Source organism: Stigmatopora argus, chromosome 20 (genome assembly GCF_051989625.1).
Source record: "Stigmatopora argus isolate UIUO_Sarg chromosome 20, RoL_Sarg_1.0, whole genome shotgun sequence".
Taxonomy (NCBI): Eukaryota; Metazoa; Chordata; class Actinopteri; order Syngnathiformes; family Syngnathidae; genus Stigmatopora; species Stigmatopora argus.
The window spans coordinates 602,658-624,909 of NC_135406.1; the positions used below are offsets into that span (position 1 = coordinate 602,658).

Below are 22,252 nucleotides of genomic sequence, written 5' to 3' on the forward strand. Positions count from 1 at the left end.
AGCGCAGCGACGCCCGTGACGGAGCTATTTCTGCCCATGTTAATTTGCTCGGTGTTCGGCGAGCGGTTCACGGCTCGGTCAGCCCTCTCTGATACCACGCTGCCGCTCGTGTCAGTAAAGGTTCTCCCGTCACATCGCATTTAGGTCGAGATGCCGCTGAACTGTGAATGCACCGCGCGCGGGGACCCGCCTGCCCGCCCACTCGCCCGCCCGCACGCCGCCTCCGGGTCTCGCAGTCCTTCCATTTCACGAGGAATCTCATTTCTCGTCGGTGGGCCCAGCCTCTCTCGCCGGGGCCCGTCGTCCGGATTCTGCCGAACCCGTTCCACGCAGACCAGCACGCTCCCGGTTCCCATCAAGGATTGGGCCCTCCCACTCTCCCTCCCTCCACTCGTGGGCCTTCTAATTGTGGCGAGGCCAAACAGACGAGCGAACGGCTCATCGCGCATTCGTAGAAGAGCCGTCGGTCAAAAAAAATCAACGGGGGGATTCACTCAACGCCATTTATGAGACCATCTCTGGGATTTGTGCACGCTTGTCGCTATAAAAAGAGGACATGCTACTCCAGCCATTTAAAATTGATGGGACATCCACACTCGCCCGTTCGCGTGGGGCGCCTAAGTCGGATTTTGGGGCACCGGGCCTGGAGCGGAATTGGAAATTCGCAGTTTGAGCCTTTTCCCGGCCACGTATCGATTCACATCGCCGTATAGTTCCAGCCCTCCCGTGGTCGCCATGACAACGGGGACAGATGAACCCTTGACCCCCGCGCCGCCGGTAACAGATCCAGATTAGCGAGTGTCGTGCGTCTACGCTAACTCGGCCCGGCACGCCATATGGCGCCGCGTGCATTTTTATGACGTCGAGCTCGCGGAGGCCGCGCGTGGCGGCGTCGAGAGCCGTCATCGCCGAGGGGTCCCGGCCCCCGACTTCACGGAGCGAGCGAGCGAGCGCGCCGATTGAATGGCGATGGGTGAGCGGGCCCGAGCCTTCGCCCACGCCCCCTCCTCCGCCACCCCCGCGGGCATGTGTCACCATTCACCAGGAGCTCGTCGGAGGACGTCGGCGCCGACGCTCATCGCGCGGCCTGACCTCCAGCTGAACTCCGCCCCCTCCCACCCGAGCGGCCTCCAGTTTGCGCCACCGTCAGGTCGGCGGCGGCGCTTTCCAGTCACTGGCCGCGATCTGGGAGACGGCAGAGTGGATGTTCGCACTGGACTTGAAGCTTGCGGCGGTTCCGGATGAGAGCTCGCGGCTAGCCGTGCTGTTTTATTGATGTCGCCATCTTGTTCTGGTTGTACCCGCGGACGGCTCCTTGAATAAATAACATCTCTAGATGTGTCTTTATCATTTATTTTTGCAGCAAAGTAAGAGATCAAAACGAGGTAGAAGGGCAATCTAGGGCCCGTCCACTAGGAAACCATCATTGGAGCCATCTTGGTTGCTGTTTTTGTTCAATTTGGGGACCCCGGACGGTTACCCCACCCGGTTTAACCTCATGGATTTTCTAGTGGGAGATTTGGCAACCAAAAAGAACCAAAATGTTGACTCGCCGAGTTCAAATGGCTTGATGAAATGATAGCGTCGAAGAATGATGTCAAGTGGCCTTCATTATTTTTTCATTTGGGAACTAGCCCGAGCATCCTCGCTGCTAACGCCGGCTCCGTCGACCAATGGGCTCAGCCCGCGCCGGACGCTCCGCCAATGAGGGACCGGCAGCACTCGGAGGGGCGGGTGGGGGAAGTCTCATTAGCTAGATTCCAGGACCTGGCTCCGGCCCACGGACGCACTCAACCGGAAAGGATGACGTCCGGAGGGGGATTCGTCATCCGCGGCGGCGTCGAGTCCTCGCTCGCTCGCTCGCTCACTGGAGTTTGCCCGCCTTTTCAGGAACCGTCGAGGCACCCAAGCTGCCGCTGCCAAACTCTGGCTTGACGTATAATAGAGGAGCACGTTCCAGAAAGAATCTCAAAATCTGGCCACGTTTTTCAAACACTTTCTTTACCGGCTCCAACGACCATGGCTAACGGCGACGGCCAAACCGGTCAAGAAGGGCCTGGCCGTGATTGCCATTCGTTCCCGCTGCCCTGATTGTCTCTCATTTGCAAGCTTTTAAGGTTGGCTGAGAGGTTTATTTTTGATGAAACGTGGGCTGCGCATTCACTTGTACAGCCAGCAAAAACACACACATACGCACACACACAAGCTAATGGTTAGGCTGATTCTATTAAGGTCTGTCGGGGCTGATTTGAATAATGGTCTATCCAGCCAGGTTGAGTTCTTCCTTCACTTGACCCGGCGAGGACGCAAATGGGATGTTGCTTTAAAGCCTCCATTAATATGGAAGTGCCTGCAAGGTTTATTTTTCATTTCCTGATTAGCATTCCGACTGAGGCCTTTTTTTCAAATGCGCAATTTAAGTGTTGCTTTGCTGTCGAGAGGGAGGCGGGGACCCCTTTCATTGGGGGGAGACAGAAAACCATGGTCGCGCGAGCCCGCCTCCAAAGCGCGTTGACTCTTTTGTGCCACCGACGGAAATCGGCGTCCATTCCATTGGTGGATGGGTTAGCTTCTTTTCACTGATGAAATGGCTACACGCCAAGGCTACTCCATTTTAAAAAGAGTTCATTTTTAAAGCAGGTCTCTCACGACCAAGCCTCCCTTTCCGCCATCCTTGGTTTTTCCAAAAGCGCTTTCCGTCTGAAGGGAGCGGCGGCTTTGCGCTATTTGCGCTCCGTCTGCCCGACTGTCAATAAATCATAAAAGAGGCCCTCCAATCACGATAAACGCTGGCTGATTCCACATCGCTTGTTGTGGAAATACATGGATTTCTTTTCTTTTTTTCCCCCCCTCCCATGAACATCCCGTCCGGCACATTTGAAGGAGGCGGCGTGCCAATTGCGCATTGAAAAGCGTGTTTGCAGCACTCCCTAATTATCTCCGGGATGATTGCACACCAGCCATTTGGAATTTTGCATGGGCCCATTCTGCTGTCAAAACGGGCCTTTGGAGCAAGACGTAGAGCTCTTATCCACACTCGTAATTTCCTTGTCAGAGCACTGGGGCCGCTCTCGGGGTGGACGAGACCCCCCGCGGTGGTAATTGCGAAATGCTTTGGGCTTTAGGTGTGTGCTTTGGGCAACGTGTGTGCATCTTTACTCCCTTTACAACATGCTACAAACAAACAAAACAAAAAACAAATTTCCTACGATCATCTTCTACCGAGTCGTGTTGCAATGCTGCCCTCCTGTGGACATAAGTGGAACTACTTCCCTTGCCTCATTCATTCACTGAGGCTTCTTGCAGTTCCGTGGTCAAAATGGCGTAAAAACCGTCTCATTCTGCTTGTCGTCTGCTTCGGGGCTACGTGTCCTCTCGGGCTTAAAGAAATAGAAGCCTGCTTTGTGTGTTTTTTATTTTAAGCCGTACCACCGCCCTTGTTTCATTTTCTCCAACTGCCAAGCAGTCATCTCCGTGGAGATATTTTGGTCCAACAGAATGGGCCTGGCCTCAAAAGCACAATTCAGATGAAGTCTGGTGGAAATTAGCGTGACGAATGACCCGTCGACAAGTAAACCTCGGCCGCCCAACTGCGGGAAACGGGTGGCGGTGAAGCCAAACCGGCCGGAATTGTCATGGCGCTTTGCGTCAGCGCCCTTTTCCGTACGTGAAAAGAATGTTTGTCAAACGGGTCTCTCCTGGCAACCGGAGGAGCGCCCGTGGCCAGACCTCAGATTCCACATGTCCTTCTCACGTCCCACCCTTCTGTGGGGTCCGGCCCACTGTCACACACACAGGCTATTTAAACACAAGTGTGTGAGCGGGTGGGCGAAAGCGTTCCGTCTTTCACCAAGGTGCGTCCACACTTGGAGACCCTCTGTCAGCCCATTTTAAGGCCGGTCTTGGCATCCCATCGCGTCGGACGCTCCAGACGGGTCTTGGTTCACGAGACATTTCCGAGGTCTAGGCGTGGTCTTCATTCCGTCAGTCGTGATCCCCAAACTTTGGTTCTAGACATCGTCCAGGTAATTCCTGATTTCAGGTAAGTCTCGATGGTGTGTCCGTTTTGGTCTCCCGCAAATGAATAAATGCCACTTTTCTTTGTACTCTGAATGACAAAACTTTACCGACTCCCAGAATTCATTCGGGTTTGTTGGACACGAGGTTGTTATTCAGAGAGGATAATTGTCAGCATGTGTGTCGCTAAAACGAATGCCAAGCGTTGACGCCCTTAACTAATGGCAGACGGGCGAGACAACGCCAAAGTTGGAGTCAGGTTGCGGTGGTGCTAGCATAACTTTGCTGTAAAAAAACATGTTTTGAAAAATCCCCTGACCTCAACCCCATTCAGAATCTGTAAAACTGCAACAAGAGCCACTCCTCTCTCTTGCAGTCCTTTGCGCGTGACACATGGCCGACATGTCCGCTCAAGCCGTCGCCGCCGAACCCTCGGCGCCCCCCCCGGCTCCCGCCGGACCGCCCCCGAAGGTGAGCAGTCGCGGGCGGGCCGCCGCCCCGGCCGCCAAGTCCAACTGGGACGAGTCGGACATCCCCGAGTTTGAGCTTTTCGGCGCGCTTGGCCCGAGGGGACTTCCGCCTCTGACTGGTGAGGACCGCCCGAGTGATTGTACTTTTGCGAACAATTCCGGTTGTGGCTCGGTCCAGTTTTCAATGCAAAGGCCCAAAGGTCCAGCCCGTTGCTATTGGCTCATTTCCCCGAGCCGCCGGCTCCGCTTCTTATCTCTTGGCAAACAGGCGTGCGCCTGACAAGATGAGTGACGGCGCGATTGACGGGCAAAGCGGAATTCCGGCAACCTGTCACGGGCGCTGAGATATGGGCGCGGGATTGACAGGCCATATTTTGGGAGTTCCTACTCCAGCGTGATCGTCCGGAAAAAGTTTTTTCCGATCTGACCGCGCCGTGCGTCTCTGCAGAGTTCCTGGATATCTGGGACGTGGACATGATGAAGAAACGTGACGGGGACAATAAGATCCTCCATCGCACGGCGCCCTTCAGCTCCGACGACCTCATCGTGCGTCGAGGTCAAGAGTTCCAAGTCAACATCACCTTCAACCGCCCGTACAATCCCGGCCGGGACAAGATTGCGGTGGAGTTTGTCATCGGTGAGTGGGCGGGGGCGCCGTGGAGTGGCCCCCTAGCTGATTCTAACCTCCCCCCCAGGCTCCAGTCCCCAGTACAGCGAGAACACCTACATCCCAGTCTTCCCCGACGGGGACGAGCAGAGCCCCTGGCCGGGGCGGGTGGTCCGCACCGACGACAACGCGCTCACCGTGGGCGTGACGCCGGCCGCCAACTGCATCGTGGGCAAGTACCAGTTGTACGTGGCCGTGGCCACCCCGTACGGCATCCGCAGGACCCGGAGGGATCGGAGCCGCTACGTCTACGTTCTCTTCAACCCGTGGGCGGCGGGTGAGTTTGCGTGGCTTTTGAGCCGTCCGTCTTGGGCCGGCGGCTTTTCCAAAGCGTTTCCCTCAGACGACGCCGTGTTCCTGAACGACGACGCCGAGAGGGAGGAGTGCGTGCTGGCCGAGACGGGAATCGTCTACCACGGTTCCCACGACGACGTCGCCGAGAGACGCTGGAACTACGGCCAGGTGCTCCGCCCGGGGTTTTCCGGCCCACCCGGTTCGTAACGTCCCCGTTTCTTCTGGCTCCAGTTCAACCACGGAGTTCTGGACGCCTGCCTGTACATCTTGGACAGATCGCAGATGCCCCTCATCAATCGAGGGGATCCCGTCAAGGTGGCCAGAAAGGCTTCGGCCATGGTGAGAGATGGTCGACGGCAGGGTGAGATTGTTTCGGGGTTACCTTTTGAAAGACGGCAACCAACGCAGCTGGACTCTCGCGACGACGACGGCGTGTTGGTGGGGAACTGGGGCGGCGACTACACCTACGGGGTGGCGCCCACCGCCTGGACCGGCAGCACCGAAATCCTCCTGACCTACGCCAATAGCAAGATGCCCGTGTGCTACGCTCAGTGCTGGGTCTACGCCGCCGTCTTCAACACCTGTGAGCGGGATGGCGAAATCGCCGGGACTTCCTTCCGGGTAACCGACCTCTTCTGCTTTGGGCCAGTCCTGCGCTGCCTGGGCCTCCCGTCGCGAGTGGTCACCAACTACTACTCTGCCCACGACAACGACGGAAACCTGAGATCTGACATCATCCTGGACGAAAACGGCCGAGTGGATCGTAGCAACACCCGGGACTCCATCTGGTTCGACCCCTAGCCACCTCCTGGGAAAGTCCACGACCCTGGGTAAATATTTCCAAACCTATTCAAGCGTGCCCGCCTGCCTCGCTAGGAACTATCACTGCTGGAACGAGTGCTACATGTCCAGACCGGACCTGCCGGCCGGCTTCGGAGGTTGGCAAGTGGTGGACGCCACGCCGCAGGAGACCAGCGACGGTAAGCCGGGATCCAGAGCGCCGGACTCTTGAGACCACGTGGCGCCAACGCAGCCGCTGGCCTTTCAGGCTTGTACAGGTGCGGCCCGGCGTCCGTCCGGGCCATCAAACACGGCGAAATCTGCTTCCCCTTCGACGCACCCTTCGTATTCGCCGAGGTGGGTTGGCGTTAACCTGGTTTTGCGTACTCGACGGAGCCGGGGCGTTCCTTTGGCGAGCACGGAAGGCACCTCATTACAGACACCCGCAGGTGAACAGCGACATGGTGTTTTATTCCCGACGCAAAGACGGCACCTTGGAGCCGGTCAAGGTGAATCGCACCCACGTGGGCCGAAAGGTTTTGACCAAAGCTCCCGGCGCGCAGACTTCCCGCGACATCACGGATCAGTACAAGTTCCCCGAAGGTGGGCCAGACGCCGCCCGGCTCTGCCGCTTTTCCGCCTGGGTGACGTAACGCGTCCTCCTAAACGTCGCGAAGGCGGCGGCGAGGAACGCACGGTCCTGGAGAAAGCGGAGACGTACAACTGCCAAAGGGAGAAGTCCCAGCTCCCTCCGGCCGACGTGGACCTGATTCTGTCCAACGTGGAAGTCAACGTCGGGGACGACTTTGAGCTCAAGCTGAAATTGGTCAATCGCAGCGACCGCCGGCGTACGGTGGAAGCGTTCGTCAGCGGCAGCGTGATCTACTACACGGGGGTCGTCAGCTCCGAGTTCCTGTTCACCACCCCCAGCGTCAAAATCGGACCGTCCGCCAGTAAGCGTGCACGCGGGACAATTACAGTGACCGAGGAAAAAACCCCGAGTGCTACGTGGTTGCGGTCCGCAGGCGCCAAGGAGTCCGTGACGGTGGAGGCCAAGCAGTACATGCGGTCCCTGGTGGAGCAGTCAAACCTGCACTTCATGGTGACGGGCAAAGTGACCGAGACGGGACAGATCGTCAGCGCCATGAAAATCATCCGCCTGCGCAATCCCAAAATCAGCGTCAAGGTGCTCGGCGCCCGCCCGTGGACGCGCCCTTTTTCCGTGGCCCGCTCGGCGCGCTCACCCGCTGCGCCCAATCCTCACCCAGGTGACGGGCACCGCCAAGGTCAACGAGGAAATGATTGCCACGGTGGAGTTTACAAACCCGTTGGCCGATAACTTGGAGGATGTCTACATTCGCGTGGAAGGGGCGGGGCTCATGCTTCCCAAGTTTAAATACTACCGGTGAGCGTTCCGGCCATTTTTCCAGGCGTCCGTGTGGCTTTTCGTTCCGTGCCTCGTTTATTTTTGCCGCGCTAAATGGCTCCCGGTTGTCTTCTGCCCGCAGGCTCATCTCGGCGGGCGCGTCCCTCACCTGGAGCCAGTCCTTCACCCCGCAGAGGCCGGGCACCACCAGCCTGATCGCCACGCTGGACTGTCCCGCTCTCAGGCAGGTGCAGGGCGAGTTCACGTTCACCGTGGAGGCCTGAGGAAATGCGGTCGGTCTGGCGCCTCGTGGTCTCGTTATGGTCCAACCAAATAAAGGACTGGCAGATGCTCGTGTCAAGCGTTTTTTTTAATTATTTACTTTTTTGCTGTGACTCGCTTAGAGTAAGCTAGACCTAGCCTAGCTTCTCGAGGCTTTCTAGACCACACTAAACGCTTGTTTAGAAAAGCCAGAATAGGGATGTGAAAGTCCTAAAGTTCCTTCATTGAGCAACACTGATCACAAAGCAAATCAATAAAGACGCGTAAGCCACTTTTTTAATTTTTATTGGCGTAATGCGTCGCCGTGACCGTCACTTTGCGGGACGACGTAACCCTTCGCCCGGGGGAAGCAATCGCCCAGAGCTTTTGTCCAGCTGCCGGTCTGGAACACCGTGAGGAGGATGTCAAAGACTTGATTGACCGCCAGGATCTTCGAGTGGAAGTTCTTGTCGTTCGGGGTCTTCCGCATGTGTTCGTCAATTGGTAGCCTCGCCGCGTGGACCCCAAGCTCTTGGGCTCTGCGCAGGCTCAGCGCCTGCGGGCCAGTGTGTCAGGGTTCGTCCGACGTGGCGTTTCCAGCTTGACTTCCAAATACCTTTTGCACGCTTTCGTCCACCAGCCCGCCGACAACGTAGACCTTGTCGTGCTCCACTCGCTCCAAAGCTGCAAGGACACCAATGAGTGTGCGGGTCTCATGCGTGCGTCACTGTACGACAAAACCACCTTCTTCTGCGTCGGGGGACAGGTAGACCACGCTCTCTGGGGGGAAAAGGTCCAGGCAGTTCTGCTCCGTTCTTTCCATCTGCGAGAAGCGCGTCAGTCAGAATGGCGAGTGACTACACCGAGGCCGAGACTCACCTCGTAGTTCAGGAAGCCGTCGTTCATGCGGACGCATTCTGCCAGGAGACGACTGTCCTCCCGGAGGCCGGTCAGGAACACGTGGAAGGGTCTGCTCGCCCGTTTGTTGGCGCCGTAAAGCCGCCGCAACTGTGCCGCCAGACGGCTGGTCTCCTGCGGCAGTTGGCGTTTTGAAAAATGGAAAGAATTTCAAGGAGAGGACTCGGCGTACCTTGTCGGACATGCGGTGGCTCATGCCCAGGTCCACGCACACTTTGACGCCGTTGGAGCGAGCCTCGGCCAGGCGCTCTTTGGCGACGGCCTTCGTCACACGCTTGCGGATTTCAGGGTGCTCTGCGTCTACTTCTGACACAATGACGGCCTTAGACGTCCAAGCCATGCGAAGTGGAAGCTTGGAAACGATGCTTCCGATACTTCAAATGGATTGGAGGTCTACTCATTGAAAGACTATTGGACGTTTATATTCGTCATTGGTACTGAAACGTTTTACCTGAGCACTTGTTAAGCTTTCTTCTCAGTTTCTCCTCTTTTCTTCTCGTTTTCTTGGCAGCCAGCTTTCTCTCCCAGTGTCGCTGCTTCCTCAACACGTTCTTCTAATGAAACAAAGCAAACGGATGCTTCTGTCAAACTATTTGTTGACTCTGGTTTGATAATCAGTGGGTTGAAACGTACTGAAAAGTGGGGGTTCTCTGTCTGAACTGCGTCCTGCAAAACTTTTTCCTCTTCTTTCTCCAGCACGTCGATATAAAGCAGTTCCATCATCTCCATAACTCCATTTGTCCGCTCTTCACTCGAATCGGATGCAATTTGCGTCATGTTGGGGGTAATAAACGATACATTTACAACACTAGCATAAATGCCAGTAGTTTATCGCGCTCGACGTTCTGCAAAAATGAAACCAAAAAAGGTAAACACAGGCAAAAAGCGAAACGCGTGTTTGTCGCGTGTATGTGATGTCACTTCCGCCGGCACTTCAAGAGCAGCTGGCGGTAATTTTTTTCCTGAAGCGGCACATCACAAGCATCTTTACAAAATAGCAAATTTAGAAGCCTACAATGAAATTTACGGTGGAAATATTTGAAAATTTGTTTTGAAGAGTCTCCGGGCATCGTGTGGACAATATGGCTACGTCGACAACAAACGAGTAAGTAAGAAAGTAACGAAAAACACGAAAAATTGTTCGGCGGCTCATTAGCTTAGATAAACAAACACCTGTTGTTAGCCGAGACAGAGTTGCTTTAAAAATGGCCTTTTTTTACATTCGCTGTTCTTTGGCCTACTGTGTGTTATGTCAAAAAATGCCGCTGCAATTATGTATCGTTTTGTGACGCCCCAACATATAAACCATTGTTCCCAGTCACCCCGAATGGCTGGACGACGTCGACAAAAAGCTCCTTTATGTGGAGCAGAACTGGCTAGCGTCACGGGCTCAAAGAGACGCGAGAAAAGCCTCCAAAATGTCCACACCACAGCTTGAATTGCCCAGTACGAGTCGTCGGGCTAAGGTCTCTGTGCCGGTCATCCCTCTCTCGGGTCTGCTGGACGGGGAAGACGAAGCGGTACTACAGAGGCCCGTCCGCTGGGTCCCGCATGGACTCATGTACCTGTCGCTTAAGATGGATGACCCGGAGCAAAAGGAAGACGTCCATGTGGAGGTCTGTACAGTTGGGCAATGTGGGGATGTACTATGCCTAGTTACCAGTAGAATAAGACGAGTGAAGAAATGGTTGAATTGAATTGAATGCTTTTATTGTCATTATACAAGTAAAATGAGATTTAAAGCTTTCACCACATAGTGCATGCATTTGTTAAAAAAAAGTTATTGGCTATGCTCCGGTGTGCGTAGGAGGAGATCTTGTACCTATACCCGTCGTCGGAGGCGTCCGCTCGGCTCAAGGGCGCCCGAGGGATCTTCCTAACGCTGTGCGACATGCTGGAGAACGTCACGGGAGGTCACATCGTCAGGTACTGCATTCACCCGAGCTTTCACCCGGCCGGCCGTGGCTTCAACACGCGCGGAAACTCTCCTGCAGTTCAACGCTGCTGATGGACGAGCACCTGGTCCACGTGGGCTACTGGAAGGAAGGTGATGCTCTCCTTGTTGTCGGGCTTCCCGCTGAGAGGTACGCGCATAGAAAGATGGTGTCGTTTATTTTTTTTTGGTACATTCCCCCACAAGATGGTTTGTTGTGAAATATCCTCGCAGCGTACCGCTGCTGTGCCTGCGGTCGCTGGTCGGCGGTGCCGTGCAGACCATAAAAATCATGTTTGGATCCTTGAGCAAGTGGGTGGCGCGCGAACTGAAAGGAGTCATCGTCTGGTCTTTTGTTTCAGCCTCGTGTTTTGCGGGTGTGTTTCCTCAGGGCTTTCTGCAATCCAGAACACAAGCCACAGCTGGACCAGTTCTTCTCCTTGTTCTTCCAGCAGCTCATCCGGCCAGCCGGCTCCCCAGAGAGCGCCCCCTCGGCGCCGTCCCGCGACGTCTCCGGGAGAGTCTTCCTCGACGGGCTACCGGCCGTGTTGTGCCTCCCTCTGCCTGCGCAAGTCAAAGTACCACGATACATTTGCGCCTACGCCGTGGCCATTCAAAGTTGGCTGTCGTGCGATCCATATTTCGGTGTCTTCACAGACGGAGCTGGACTCCGTTCTCACTGACTTTGAGGCGTCTGATTTTGGAGAAATGGTGAGCATTGGCCCGTCGTCCCACGCGGATCTCCCACTTGACAGGATAGGATTTGTTTCCCCCGTCAGTCAGAGTACTCTTTCGGCCTGAGGCGTTTCTACGCAATCCTGGGCTCTTGTCTCTTCTACAAGGTGAGTCCAAGTGTCCGCCGTAACGGTTCTTCAAAAGAGTACCGAGTGGCTCAGCGCCGATGCCTGTCGCCGACAGTCCTACCTGATCGCCAACCATCTCCCCAAAGACGATATGCTGGACGTCTGTCGGTACGTCCGCAACTACTGCCTTCTGCCCGTGGAGTCCCAGCGGCGGACGGGTCATCTGGTCATCTGGCGGGAGCTCTTTCCCCTGCGGCCCAGTCGAGGTCGTCACTTTCTCCTCGTCGTGGGCCTGGTGAGTGCATGTGCACCGAGTGACTCACCATCACCGTACTCTGCGGTTCTGACTGCGTGTGTCCCGTCAGAGGTTCTGGTTGCAGTGTGTTCTGCTGGAGGCTGGAAGTGACGCGTCGTCGTCGTCATCTGCGTCTCCAGGACCCGACTGCGTTTATGTAGATCAGGTGCGGCGTTTGCAGAAACTAGTTGGTTCCTGCAAGCAGCAGAACTCTAACTGTGGCCAAATCCTCAGATGAAGTCCACGCTCCAGCGATTGGAGACCCTGGAGGAGGACGTTGAGGAACATCTGAGCATACGCGCCTCTCCTCGCATGTCGTGCGCCGACTGGTTCCTGCAAGACGGCCCGGCTTCGGGCGGTAGCATCTTTAAGGACAAAGCCCGAGACTACGGGGGCGAGGCGGCCGTAGACGTTGGACCGGGCTCTCCAGCGAGGATCTCGGGTGGGCAACGGGACTCGCCTGATTCTAGTGGAGGCATCTTCAAGGTAAGGATGGGTGAAGGGTGCCCAGATAAATGTTCAATGCATTCCAGGAAAGCTAATTAAACACATTATTCCACACGATGGCGCCAGAGTACCAAATAGCTTCAATAAAATGTGATTATAAAAGTACTGAACCAACAGAAAATCAGAAATAAGACGCCCCCACTCTCATCAGGTACCGTGGAGAAAGCAGCCCAACAGGTTCCACTTGGGATCGCTGATGAAGACCCTGAGTCGGAAGGACGGAGGCGACATTTCTAACTCCATGTTCGTATGTCCTCCAAATTTCTTATGCGTTTTATGCACCGTGAGTTAGACTATCCTGTCATGATCCCGTCAGAACGAGCGCCGGGAACACCTTGTTCCACTACGTGCTGGTGGAAAAAGTTCAGGGAATCTTTATCGCGCCCCCGCCAACGGAAGAGGCGCAGCTTGGCGGAACCCTTCACCGTTCGCTCATCCGCAACTTTTACCACTGCTGTCTTTCCATCCGGGCAGCGTTCCAAGAAAACCCCCAAGTAAGCGGAGCCGATAGTCAAAATGACTTTGTGTCACCCCGAGTGGAAAGTGACCTTTTCCCTCTCCTCTTTTTAGGGCGAGCTAGCGGCAAAAAGATGTCAGGGTTTGGGTTCGCTCAGAGAGCACGGAGTCCTGTTCCGGTACAGGCCGGAAAATTGGACAGACCAGAAGAAAGCCGCTCCCACTCTGACATACTGGGTCGTAGGGTACGACTGCTTCCGACGTGGTTTTCTCCGTTAAATCCACAACGCTGACTTTTGCCTTCTCTTTCTCCCTCTCGCAGCCGATTGTTGCTGGAACCCGTTCCTCAGGAGTTCTTTGTGTGTTTTCACGAGTCCGTACCAGAGATTCCCGTGGAGATGGCCTTCAGACTCTCCTACGGCTTGGCCATTTGACCCAATGGCTTCTTTGGAGAGGCAAAACTAACCCTTCCTTAACGTTATCGGTGGCCGAGATGCCGGCAAAAAGAGCGGGACAGACAATGAATGGAAACATTAAATCGTGCTGTAAAAAAACACACGAACGAAAAGTGTATTTAATCATCACGTTAATTTGACAACACATTGACTCTGGATGTTGCAGTTTTTCAGCGAGCCGCGTTCGCGTTTCAGGCGACGCCCTGGACCAACTGCATGTTCCTCTTGTAGCACTGCAGGCTGCACAGGGGGACACCCGTTTTGGAGCAGCTATATTTCTTCAGGTTGAGGCATCCGCTCATGCCACAGGTCACGACCAACGCCGGCGGAGGAAGGGTCGGCGCGGCTCCGGGTCCGGGGACGCCCGCGGGGAAGGAGATGGTCACGCCTCGGGCCGAGTCGCTGTAGCGCACCATGGGACAGTGACTCAGCTTGGATTTCTTCTCTCGCATGCTCTTGATCTTGGCCTTGCTGGTCTTGGTAAGCCTCTCGATGGTCTGGTTCTTGTTGTCCTCCGCCTTCTTAGCCGCCTGCAGGCGCCGCTTGCGAGCGCGCTCTTCCCGCTTCTGCATCATCTCGGCGGTCATCTCCTTCTCCTTGTAGCCCATGGGCAGCTCCAGGAGAGGCTGGATCTGCTGCTTGTGGAGGAGCGCTTTCTGAAGAGCACGGAGAGCAGGTGAGCAAAAAACGCCGGTGGCCGTCGGCTTTCTCCGACTCACCTGCCGGGTGGTGAGCAGTGACTCGTCCACCTCTTTCTTGAGCTCGCCGTTGTCGTCCAGCTCGCCCTTCTCCAGAGCGTCTAGCCACCTCTCCTCCTCGTCCACGGGCACTCTCAGCATGGCGTCCACGTCGGGCAGGGGCGACGTGGCCATGTTGCTGTCTTCGTCTGACCGACGCACAAACCGATTTTCCGTTGTGATTTTTTTTTTGCTCCAATCCAGGCGCGGCTTACGCGGCGGGCAGGGGCGCGTACGAACCCAGCCAGGCCCGATACTGCTCCAGAGGCACGGAGGGCTCGTCGTCTTCGTCGTCGTCGTCATCATCGTCCACGATGGTCAGCGGTGAAGGAGGACCGGCCACGCCGGGGTGCACGGTGAAGGTGGGGACGCTGGTGAGTGATAACGACAGTTGAGAGCTAGGCGAGAGCCCAGTGTGGCCCGGCACTTAGCTTCGCTTCACCTCACCTCTTTGTCCCCAGCGTCTGTCCTCCCAGTTTGATCTTAAGCCGCAGTTGCGGCGGCGGCGGCGGACGAGGGGCGGCGACGGGCTCCGGCGCCTCGGAGAGGACATGATGCTTCTTCTTGTGCCGCTTGTGCTTTTTATGCTTGTGCTTGTGAACGCCATGCAGCCCCGTGCTGCCTTCGCCTGCAGGTAACAAAACCATTTCTTATGATGATTGTTCACAACCGTTCAAAAATAGGATTGTCAAATGTGAAATGACATTGTGAGAGTTTGCAATGAATTTTTGTAAGCATCCCTATTGTTTTGGTACAATGCTGTCGTTGAAAATACACAGTGTTGGCATCAAAACAAATATACTCACTGAGAAATCGGTACGGAATCACGTCTTTCCTTTTACCCATTGAAATTAGTACGAGCTTGCTGGTCTACATGGCAGCAAATTTCAGTCTCAAGTCCACAGCTTTAGGCGATCTAGAGTGCTATTTCATCTACCACAAAATTGGGTGCTTAGCGGCCACAACGATCCAACTGATCGGCTAACAAAATGATAGCTAGTACGAGAAGGAAAACTGTTGGTCCAAGCTATTGCTAACAACATTGAGTTACGTCTCTTCATCCGGGGAAAAAAACCCGCACTTTTCCGTCGCTCGTATGACGTTCACTGTCCCCTGCTGGCAGCGGGGCGTCATGCATCGCCGGATTTTGGATTAAATTTTGTTGCCGGTGACAGACTGAGTTGCTTTATATATTAGAATATATGGTTTGAATTTCCGTTTGTAAATACGGAGTGTCTAAAAGCTACAAATAGACAACGTAAAGTCTTAATTGTAATAGTCGAGGTAGCGCGCAAGGTCAATGACGTCATACGCACGCGCCAATGTTGACTTTCCGCACCGAGCGTCTGTCATTAGGATTGCAGTTGACTTTTTACGTCGTTTCAAACTTGGGTGATTTTGTTGTTTTGTCATAGAAAGTCTGCCTACACCAAACATGAATTACGCTCGGTTCCTCACGGCTGTTAGTGCGGCAAGAAAGCCGTCGCCAATCAGGATGCTGAGTGAGTGTCCTGTATACGTCACGTTTATCGATTTTTTTCATTGAACAGATACACACAAACAAACATTTATAAAAATGGAATATGTATACACAAACAAGACACTGAGATGTAATTAAAGAAAAACGTCCATAGATCATGAGTCTAGAAGTAGAAAACAAACTAGATCTAACCTAAAATGTACATCTCTACGAGGACTTTGTATAACAAATCAAATATTTCCAACAATGAAAATTCAGGATGGGCTTTCTTCAAACCTTGATATATTTAAGCCCCCTACAGACGAGACTGAACGTAAAGTTCCCATGGGGCATTTTGTTCAGTGAAATTTAGGGGGGAAAAGGTACAGTTGTGTAAATACATTCTATATGCGGACTGCATTTAATTCGTCCTGCTCTCTTCTCTCTGCTTCTCCAGCTGAGCTGCAACAGCGCTCGCCCCCATCGCTGATTTCACTGGCAGGCGGGGCGCCCAACCCCGACACCTTCCCCTTCGAGTCCGCCGTCATCACGGTCAAGAACGGCCCGGCGCTCACCTTCGGTGAAGCCACTATGAAAAGGGCCCTCCAGTACTCCGCCTCCGGCGGGTGAGTCCCCGAGCTGGAGACTGTAGAGAAATTTAAAACCCGTTTTGGGGTGAATGTGAGGCCAACGCGGCACCTCAGAAACGTGTCACCTCGACGCAGAATCCCCGAGCTGCTGACGTGGATGAAGAACCTGCAGAAGGAACTCCACAACCCGCCCACGGCCAACTACGCACCTGATCAGGGACAAATGGACATGTGCGTGACCACCGGGAGCCAGGAGGGACTCTGCAAGGTACAGACTTTCTTCTCACGGAGTGCCGCCTTTTCAGCGTCTTTGCATTCTGCCAGGTGTTTGAGATGCTGGTCAACCCTGGAGATGACGTCCTCCTGGACTCGCCCACCTATCCCGGAACACTGGCGGCGGTAAGACCTTGCCCTTCCTTCTCTTGCCAAAACGCTCTTCAGCTCAAGCTTTTCTTTGCAACCCAGCTCCAGCCGTTAGGTTGCAACATTGTCAACGTCCCCAGCGATCAGCACGGCATGATACCGGCGGGCCTCAAGGAGGTCTTGTCCCGGTGGGACCCGTCGGACTGCCGTAGACCCAAAGTCCTCTACACCATCCCCAACGGGGGGAACCCTACGGGAGCGTCCATGACCGCGCAGAGGAAGAAAGAAGTCTACGAGGTGCTGTTCTTGTCTTTGCGTACATGCCAAAATTAGTCAAGCAATGTGTCATGCGGATGGTCTAGAGCAGGGGTAGGGAACCTATGGCTCGGGTAACCGCTGTTGAGAGCTCAGTCCTGAATGCATCAGTGGCGCCGACACTACTTCTAGTGCGGCTTTAAACATTTTTTTTCCGTTAGATTCTTCTGCATGCATACTCCCATTGATTATCATTGATTAGCAACAGCGCGACAATGTTGTCAAAAGATCTCAGAGAACGTTTGTACTTTAAAAGTGGTGACATTACTACAAATAGCACACATTTTAGTGTATTTTTCCTTTTAAATTTTGAGAATGGTTCTCAAGGAATAACATTTGCAAATATAAATTGTTTATGGCTCTTTCCGTCAAAAAGGTTCCCGACCCCTGGTCTAGAGGACCCCACCCCCTAACCCAACTCCTTTTGAATTGTTAATACTCGTGAAATAGCCTGAAGCGGAGTACTTTCGGCTCTTTGAACCATTTCTAGTGCCGAGACGCGGACCAGACTTAACCGTTTGGTGTCGGATCTGGGTTTCCAGCTCGCCAGAATTTACGACATGCTCATCATCGAAGACGACCCTTACTACTTCCTCCAATTTGACAAACCTTGGGCTCCCACCTTCCTCTCCATGGACGTCGACGGACGGATCATCAGAACGGACTCCTTCTCCAAGATCCTGTCTTCGGGGTGATCGTCATCCTCCGCCGCCGTTAGCGGTTAGCCCGACTTTTGGTCTCCCGCTGACTGGTTTTCCTCCGTCGCAGCTTAAGGATAGGCTTTGTGACGGGGCCCAGGCCGCTGGTGGACCGGGTGGTGCTGCACATTCAAGCCTCCACCATGCACACCAGCACCTTCACGCAGGTCGGCGATACAAAAACGGTGACGCTCGTCGAGGTCGGGCAACGTGAAGATTAATCCTCTGCGTTTGAAACGTCCTGCAGCTTATGGTGTCGCAGGTGTTGCACAGCTGGGGCCAAGAAGGCTTCCTTGAACACATAGACGGGTATGCGGCACCCCTGTTTTTCTTTGCACAGAAGACCAATAGGTGAACTGGTACAGATTTTATTCCTGTTGCCATAGAGTGATAGAGTTCTACAGAAAACAGCGGGACGCCATGATTAGCTCGGCTTACAAGTGGCTTACAGGTACGCCCTTCATGGCGGCGCAAAAATTTATGGTGGTGTCGTGGCAGCTACCTGGAACGGGATGAGTTTGTATTTTTATTTATTTTTTGTAACGTCGCCAGGTTTGGCTAAGTGGCACGCCCCTTCGGCGGGGATGTTCCTGTGGCTCGAGCTCACCGGCGTCCGCGACACGCGGCGGCTCATCGTGGAGAAGGCCTTGGAGAAAGAGGTCTGTTTCGAGGGCGAAACCAGCCGCTCCGTTTAGCGCCAACTCGGCCTGATCTCCTCTCCTCCCGCAAAGGTGCTGCTGGTTCCGGGAGACGTTTTCTTGATCAACAGCGACGAGCCGTGTGCCTTCGTCAGGGCGGCGTTTTCCTTGGCCACCCCGGAACAGATTGACGAAGTACTCTCTCGCGCGTGTGTGTGTGTGTGCCGGGCGGCGACGTGCTAAAAAACTGAATGGTTTCCGTTCTCTCCCGACAGGCTTTCCGGCGCCTCGCCGACCTGATCAGAGAGGACTCATGACGCAGACTTAACAGGATCCTATTTTGAAATGACGTCACTTTTGACATTCACAAGCAATAAATTAATCAAAGATACATGCATTTCCCCCTCCCTTTTTTGTGTTTTTTTTTTTTGGATTTTTTACTTTTTTTTATTGTAGGCAAGGGCTCTGCTGAGATAAAAGCAGATGAAATATAAGCTATGTGAGAAATTATGGACCGCAGAAGTCAACGACCGCACGGCACCAAGGTACGTATTCCTTTAGGAAAACGAGCGAGCGGTCAGATTTTGCGAGCGGGATCCCTTCCTTTTTCCGTCACTTTGGCAGACTGCCGGGTCAATGCGAGTTCATGCCGTCTGGAAGGGAAACGCTTTGTGTATACATAGGTGGCGAAGAACAGGAAAATGACAGACGAGGAGCAATGAGTTTATTGACGGTCTAGCTCGGTCACGGCGAACCCAAATGTCTTTTTGACTTCCTTCCTGCAGCTCATCCTGAAGTTTTCCTTCTTAACGCCGTTGGAAGACGTTCCTTAAATCCCTCCAAGCTCGTCCTGTCCGCGAGGTGCCTGAAAAAGCAAGTCTATGTCAATCGCCTGTGTCAAAGATGGGTAAGACGTTGGCGGTGAGTACCGCTAAAGTGCGGCGCGGCAAATGATCGTGGGTTTTGATATTATTTTTTCTGTGTCGCGTGCCTTCGTGCACTTATTTCGCGGCTCACCGTCGTCTACTGCATTATAACATCCGGCTCGATGTTGAAGAGCAAGTCGTCGTTGTCCCTCCTGACCTCTAGCAGGAGGGCCGTGTCCTCTTGAAGCGCCCTCTGCAGCTGAGCCGTGCTCACCACGGGGCGACCGTTCAGCTTGACGATGATATCGCCGTCCCTGATGCCGCCCCTGGACGTGCAAAAAAAAAGAAGGTTGACAGTCATCCCGCTAGGCCGTCTCGCTCGCCGTCGCCGCCATCTTTCCGAGCTCACTTCTGCGCCGGGGAGTGAGGAACCACCTCGTGGACGTAGATGCCGCCACCGGGGACGTCGGGAAAGTCGGCCCTCTGCTGTCGCAATTCCTCAACGAGCCTGTGGAGGAAGAAAGCCGCGTCGGAGAGGCCGCGCCGTGTCGTTCCTCACGCCCGATGGAACCTACGCCGGCGTGATGGTGAGCATCCTGATTCCCACAAAACGCTTTTTGACCGGCCTGACGTCTGAAGAGGACGGACGCGGGGACGGGCGGGGGAGCGCGCCCGCGCTCCCCCGTCCGTCCCCTTTGCCGTGCTTGTCCAGGGAGTCGTTGAGAAAGCGAACGATCCTATCCGAAGGGATGGCGAAGGAAATTCCCGCGGCGACTTTCAAGGTATTGATCCCGATCACCTCGCCGTCCTCGACACAAGACACGCTCAACTCGCATGGCGTTCGGAAGCCGAGAAGACCGAGGAGGCCTTACCAAATTGACCAGAGGTCCTCCCGAATTGCCGAACTGCAAAGCAGAAGACACAAATCAAATGCGAGGACTTCTTCTCTTTGGACGACCCGACGCCGGCGGACCCTGACGTTGATGATGGCGTCCGTCTGGACGTAATCCATGTCCGAGTCCCTGAGGCCCAGCTCCTTGCCGTCCCTCTGGGCCGTACTGACGATACCGGTGGTGACCGTGTTCTGGAGGGCGAAGGGGCTACCGATGGCCACCACAAACTCTCCGGGCCTCAAGTCGGCGCTGTGACCCAGGGGCAAGACGGCGAGCTCTTTCTGGAACGGAAAATGGCTCCAGTCAAACGGCCCACCGTGAGCCCGAACGCCCCCCAATACTGGAAGACTTCACTCGGCGGTCCTCCAGTGTAACAAGCCACCGGGACAACGACCGCAGACCGTGAAGCCCAACCCGTATTGGGCGGAGCTCCTGAAGTGACAAGCGGCGGCCGAATCCCAACGAACCTGAGGGTGAATTTCAATGGTGGCGATGTCCAACTTCTTGTCAATGTCTCTGATGGTGGCTTCGTAAACGTCGCCGTCGCGCATCTGGACCTTCAACGGAAGATAACGGCGTGGGCGCTTCCACCCCGCCCGCATCCGTGGGCGGCGGCCTTACCTTCAGGTGCTGCCGAGCCGAGACGGGCGAGTCGCTGGAGACCACGTGAGCGTTGGTCACAATCAGGCCGTGCCGAGACATCACGAAACCCGAGCCGCTGGACAGGGGGATGTTGCGACCGAACAGGGGGTGCCTAGAAGATGGACAACGCCCTGCAGCCAAGACCACCGGTGCGCACGCGGTCAACGGCCGGCCCCGCGTACCGTACCTGAGGAACAGCTCTATGTGGACCACAGCCGGGGCGATCTTCTCCACCACGTCGGCAATGAAGTTGAACTTGTATCGAGGACTGATGGAGGCCTGGCTCGCGCCGAGGGCGCCGAAGCTGGCTGAAGTACAATGCGGGCTGATGAGTTCAACGCACTTGGACGCAACTGCTAGCACCGTCGATGCGATCACCGCTTGGCCTCTTTTTGTTCGAAAGCGCAGCAGCCACGGAAAAACCTTCCAGCCCAAACTTGTGGCCGACTTGCCTTCCGTTTCCCTTTAATCACTATCCTTCCTTATAGTTACATGCATATGTCCAGGGTGTGGCGGACTAAAAATACAGGAGTCAAAGCGTGCGAAACCAACCGTCTCTGTGGTGCGCATTCTCAGAATCAGGAGGCAAACGCTCTGTACAATTCAGGACTGCAAAAATAGAGCATCTAGTTTGCCGAAGCTTCTCGGGCCTCCCCACGGGCTGCCTTTCTTGCGTCTTGTTTTCAGTGAGTCAGGGAGCAGCAGAACGGCTGCCGTCATTGTGGAATTTGCCCAAATAAATGTGCGAGGCAGCTGTTGCGGCGGCCCCCCTTCAAAAACACAGCCACTCTGGAATGCCTGCCGTCGGAGCCCAAAGGTAAAGGCCAAACCACTACGCGGCAATTCCCCCAAAACCGATTCCAAGACCTTCACCTGGTCAATTTCAGTCCGCCACCATAGCGCTCAAGTCCTACCTATCTGGCAACAGTTAAATTGTGGACATCCAACTCATCTCCCCCCCAGTTGTAATGGATCGGACTCAAAGCGCGGAAGGAAAATGCCGGCGTGGCGCGTTTCGGACACTCCACCTACCTGCTCCGCCGTGACAGGCTCCGGTCGAAACCTGGGCCACGGTCTGAAGTCCCTGCAGCCGCGCCGTCCTGCCGGCGGCCCTCAGCCGGCACGCGTTGGCGTAGGTCTTGCCGTCGCTGCCGCAAACCTCCCGAGCCAGCTTGCATCGACAAAAAGCCCGGCCCCCGGGGTCCGGCCTCCGGCACTCCAGACCGTCGCCGCAGGGCGAGTCGTCCCCTCGGCCGCACGGCTCCCCTTCGCCCGCGGCGCACACCAAGCAGCAGTTGCAACGGTCCGGCGCGTAGCCACCGGGGCAGCCGGGACTCGGGCAGGCGCTAACGTCGCACCTGGACGGACACTCTGCGCCCCGGGACGCCTTTGGGCAAAGCAGCGGCAGAACCCACAGCAGCGCCCACGCCCGCATTTCGGCCGGAGAGTCAAAAACGGTGAGTTTGCGGCGTTGCTGGAGGTGGCGGAGGTGCGCTTCCTGCTGCCAAACGCATCCTCCGGCCTCCACCTCTGGATGTGTTTGAGAATCTGCTTTGTCCTGTCTCTGTAGTGGGAAACTTCCATCCCACAATTTGAGAGGAGGAGGAGGCGGAGGCGGAGGAGGAGGAGGCTGCCCCAGAGGAGGTACTGTTTTCAATTCTCCACTTTCACATACTGTGACGGCGCTCTCCTTGTTAGACTTGAAAGGTCATAGAAAAAGCACCCCGCACATGCATTCGTCCTCGCGCAACGCCGGACTTCGGTCATAGGCTGTATTTATTTTTTTAACGGGTTCGGAAATGAAACTTTACGGGTGGGTAAAGTTTTCC

The 22,252-nt window shown here is 55.1% G+C and overlaps 7 protein-coding genes across 28 annotated transcripts in view; 4 read left to right on the top strand and 3 right to left on the bottom strand.

Annotated features, from left to right (window-relative positions):
• Positions 1-3,691: 3,691 nt before the first annotated feature.
• Positions 3,692-7,951, top strand: f13a1b (coagulation factor XIII, A1 polypeptide b). Of its 3 annotated transcripts, XM_077588170.1 has the most exons (15): positions 3,695-4,042; positions 4,394-4,606; positions 4,936-5,124; positions 5,183-5,431; positions 5,498-5,616; positions 5,680-5,787; positions 5,857-6,031; positions 6,098-6,236; positions 6,325-6,428; positions 6,497-6,585; positions 6,678-6,831; positions 6,906-7,181; positions 7,254-7,414; positions 7,497-7,633; positions 7,737-7,951. In XM_077588170.1, exons 2-15 carry the CDS (start codon positions 4,411-4,413, stop codon positions 7,876-7,878), a joined length of 2,238 nt encoding a protein of 745 aa, XP_077444296.1. In that variant the 5' UTR covers positions 3,695-4,042; positions 4,394-4,410; the 3' UTR covers positions 7,879-7,951. The 3 variants fall into 3 exon arrangements, with proteins under 3 accessions (XP_077444294.1, XP_077444295.1, XP_077444296.1); XM_077588168.1 differs by having other exon boundaries at positions 3,692-4,042; positions 5,183-5,616; XM_077588169.1 differs by having other exon boundaries at positions 3,692-4,025; positions 5,183-5,616.
• A 194-nt stretch (positions 7,952-8,145) lies between these two features.
• trmt10b (tRNA methyltransferase 10B) lies at positions 8,146-9,701 on the bottom strand. Of its 3 annotated transcripts, none has more exons than XM_077588222.1 (7): positions 9,407-9,701; positions 9,225-9,327; positions 8,946-9,079; positions 8,735-8,887; positions 8,600-8,678; positions 8,472-8,539; positions 8,146-8,411 (listed from the first exon to the last, which is right to left on the bottom strand). In XM_077588222.1, the coding sequence occupies exons 1-7, from the start codon at positions 9,548-9,550 to the stop codon at positions 8,160-8,162; spliced, it is 933 nt and encodes a 310-aa protein (XP_077444348.1). In that variant the 5' UTR covers positions 9,551-9,701; the 3' UTR covers positions 8,146-8,159. The 3 variants fall into 3 exon arrangements, with proteins under 3 accessions (XP_077444348.1, XP_077444349.1, XP_077444350.1); XM_077588223.1 differs by having other exon boundaries at positions 8,946-9,076; positions 9,407-9,700; XM_077588224.1 differs by lacking the exon at positions 9,407-9,701 and having other exon boundaries at positions 8,946-9,147.
• Positions 9,695-14,320, top strand: intu (inturned planar cell polarity protein). 2 transcript variants are annotated; one of them, XM_077588179.1, is made up of 16 exons: positions 9,695-9,878; positions 10,092-10,389; positions 10,581-10,699; positions 10,768-10,857; positions 10,941-11,018; positions 11,098-11,284; positions 11,364-11,417; positions 11,486-11,548; positions 11,625-11,804; positions 11,875-11,970; positions 12,039-12,290; positions 12,463-12,554; positions 12,628-12,805; positions 12,882-13,012; positions 13,090-13,222; positions 13,454-14,320. In XM_077588179.1, exons 1-15 carry the CDS (start codon positions 9,856-9,858, stop codon positions 13,199-13,201), a joined length of 1,953 nt encoding a protein of 650 aa, XP_077444305.1. In that variant the 5' UTR covers positions 9,695-9,855; the 3' UTR covers positions 13,202-13,222; positions 13,454-14,320. The 2 variants fall into 2 exon arrangements, with proteins under 2 accessions (XP_077444305.1, XP_077444304.1); XM_077588178.1 differs by lacking the exon at positions 13,454-14,320 and having other exon boundaries at positions 13,090-13,323.
• Positions 13,306-15,071, bottom strand: ino80b (INO80 complex subunit B). Its single transcript, XM_077588219.1, has 5 exons — positions 14,766-15,071; positions 14,407-14,587; positions 14,200-14,330; positions 13,942-14,108; positions 13,306-13,878 (listed from the first exon to the last, which is right to left on the bottom strand). Exons 1-5 carry the CDS (start codon positions 14,803-14,805, stop codon positions 13,414-13,416), a joined length of 984 nt encoding a protein of 327 aa, XP_077444345.1. The 5' UTR covers positions 14,806-15,071; the 3' UTR covers positions 13,306-13,413.
• aadat (aminoadipate aminotransferase) lies at positions 14,412-18,413 on the top strand. 3 transcript variants are annotated; one of them, XM_077588215.1, is made up of 13 exons: positions 14,412-14,593; positions 15,375-15,461; positions 15,876-16,044; positions 16,144-16,276; positions 16,333-16,407; positions 16,474-16,668; positions 17,229-17,377; positions 17,455-17,551; positions 17,632-17,693; positions 17,771-17,835; positions 17,937-18,043; positions 18,116-18,217; positions 18,298-18,413. In XM_077588215.1, the coding sequence occupies exons 2-13, from the start codon at positions 15,395-15,397 to the stop codon at positions 18,337-18,339; spliced, it is 1,263 nt and encodes a 420-aa protein (XP_077444341.1). In that variant the 5' UTR covers positions 14,412-14,593; positions 15,375-15,394; the 3' UTR covers positions 18,340-18,413. The 3 variants fall into 3 exon arrangements, with proteins under 3 accessions (XP_077444341.1, XP_077444342.1, XP_077444340.1); XM_077588216.1 differs by lacking the exon at positions 15,375-15,461 and having other exon boundaries at positions 14,413-14,593; XM_077588214.1 differs by lacking the exon at positions 14,412-14,593 and having other exon boundaries at positions 15,151-15,461.
• oxa1l (OXA1L mitochondrial inner membrane protein) overlaps positions 18,410-22,252 on the top strand; it is a 79,586-nt gene continuing 75,743 nt past the window's right edge. For 11 of the 14 annotated variants that reach the window (XM_077588190.1, XM_077588196.1, XM_077588197.1 and 8 more), the window contains exons 1-5: positions 18,410-18,567; positions 18,808-18,943; positions 19,080-19,475; positions 19,601-21,880; positions 21,994-22,067. The gene's annotated coding sequence lies outside the window, so the exon portion shown is untranslated. The remainder of the gene's footprint in view (positions 18,568-18,807; positions 18,944-19,079; positions 19,476-19,600; positions 21,881-21,993; positions 22,068-22,252) is intronic. The other 3 variants (XM_077588194.1, XM_077588195.1, XM_077588188.1) reach the window with 3 other exon arrangements.
• htra3b (HtrA serine peptidase 3b) lies at positions 18,730-22,081 on the bottom strand. 2 transcript variants are annotated; one of them, XM_077588205.1, is made up of 10 exons: positions 21,456-22,076; positions 20,611-20,731; positions 20,403-20,535; positions 20,249-20,338; positions 19,868-20,062; positions 19,761-19,793; positions 19,464-19,696; positions 19,298-19,396; positions 19,040-19,214; positions 18,730-18,887 (listed from the first exon to the last, which is right to left on the bottom strand). In XM_077588205.1, exons 1-9 carry the CDS (start codon positions 21,856-21,858, stop codon positions 19,046-19,048), a joined length of 1,476 nt encoding a protein of 491 aa, XP_077444331.1. In that variant the 5' UTR covers positions 21,859-22,076; the 3' UTR covers positions 18,730-18,887; positions 19,040-19,045. The 2 variants fall into 2 exon arrangements, with proteins under 2 accessions (XP_077444331.1, XP_077444330.1); XM_077588204.1 differs by having other exon boundaries at positions 20,403-20,731; positions 21,456-22,081.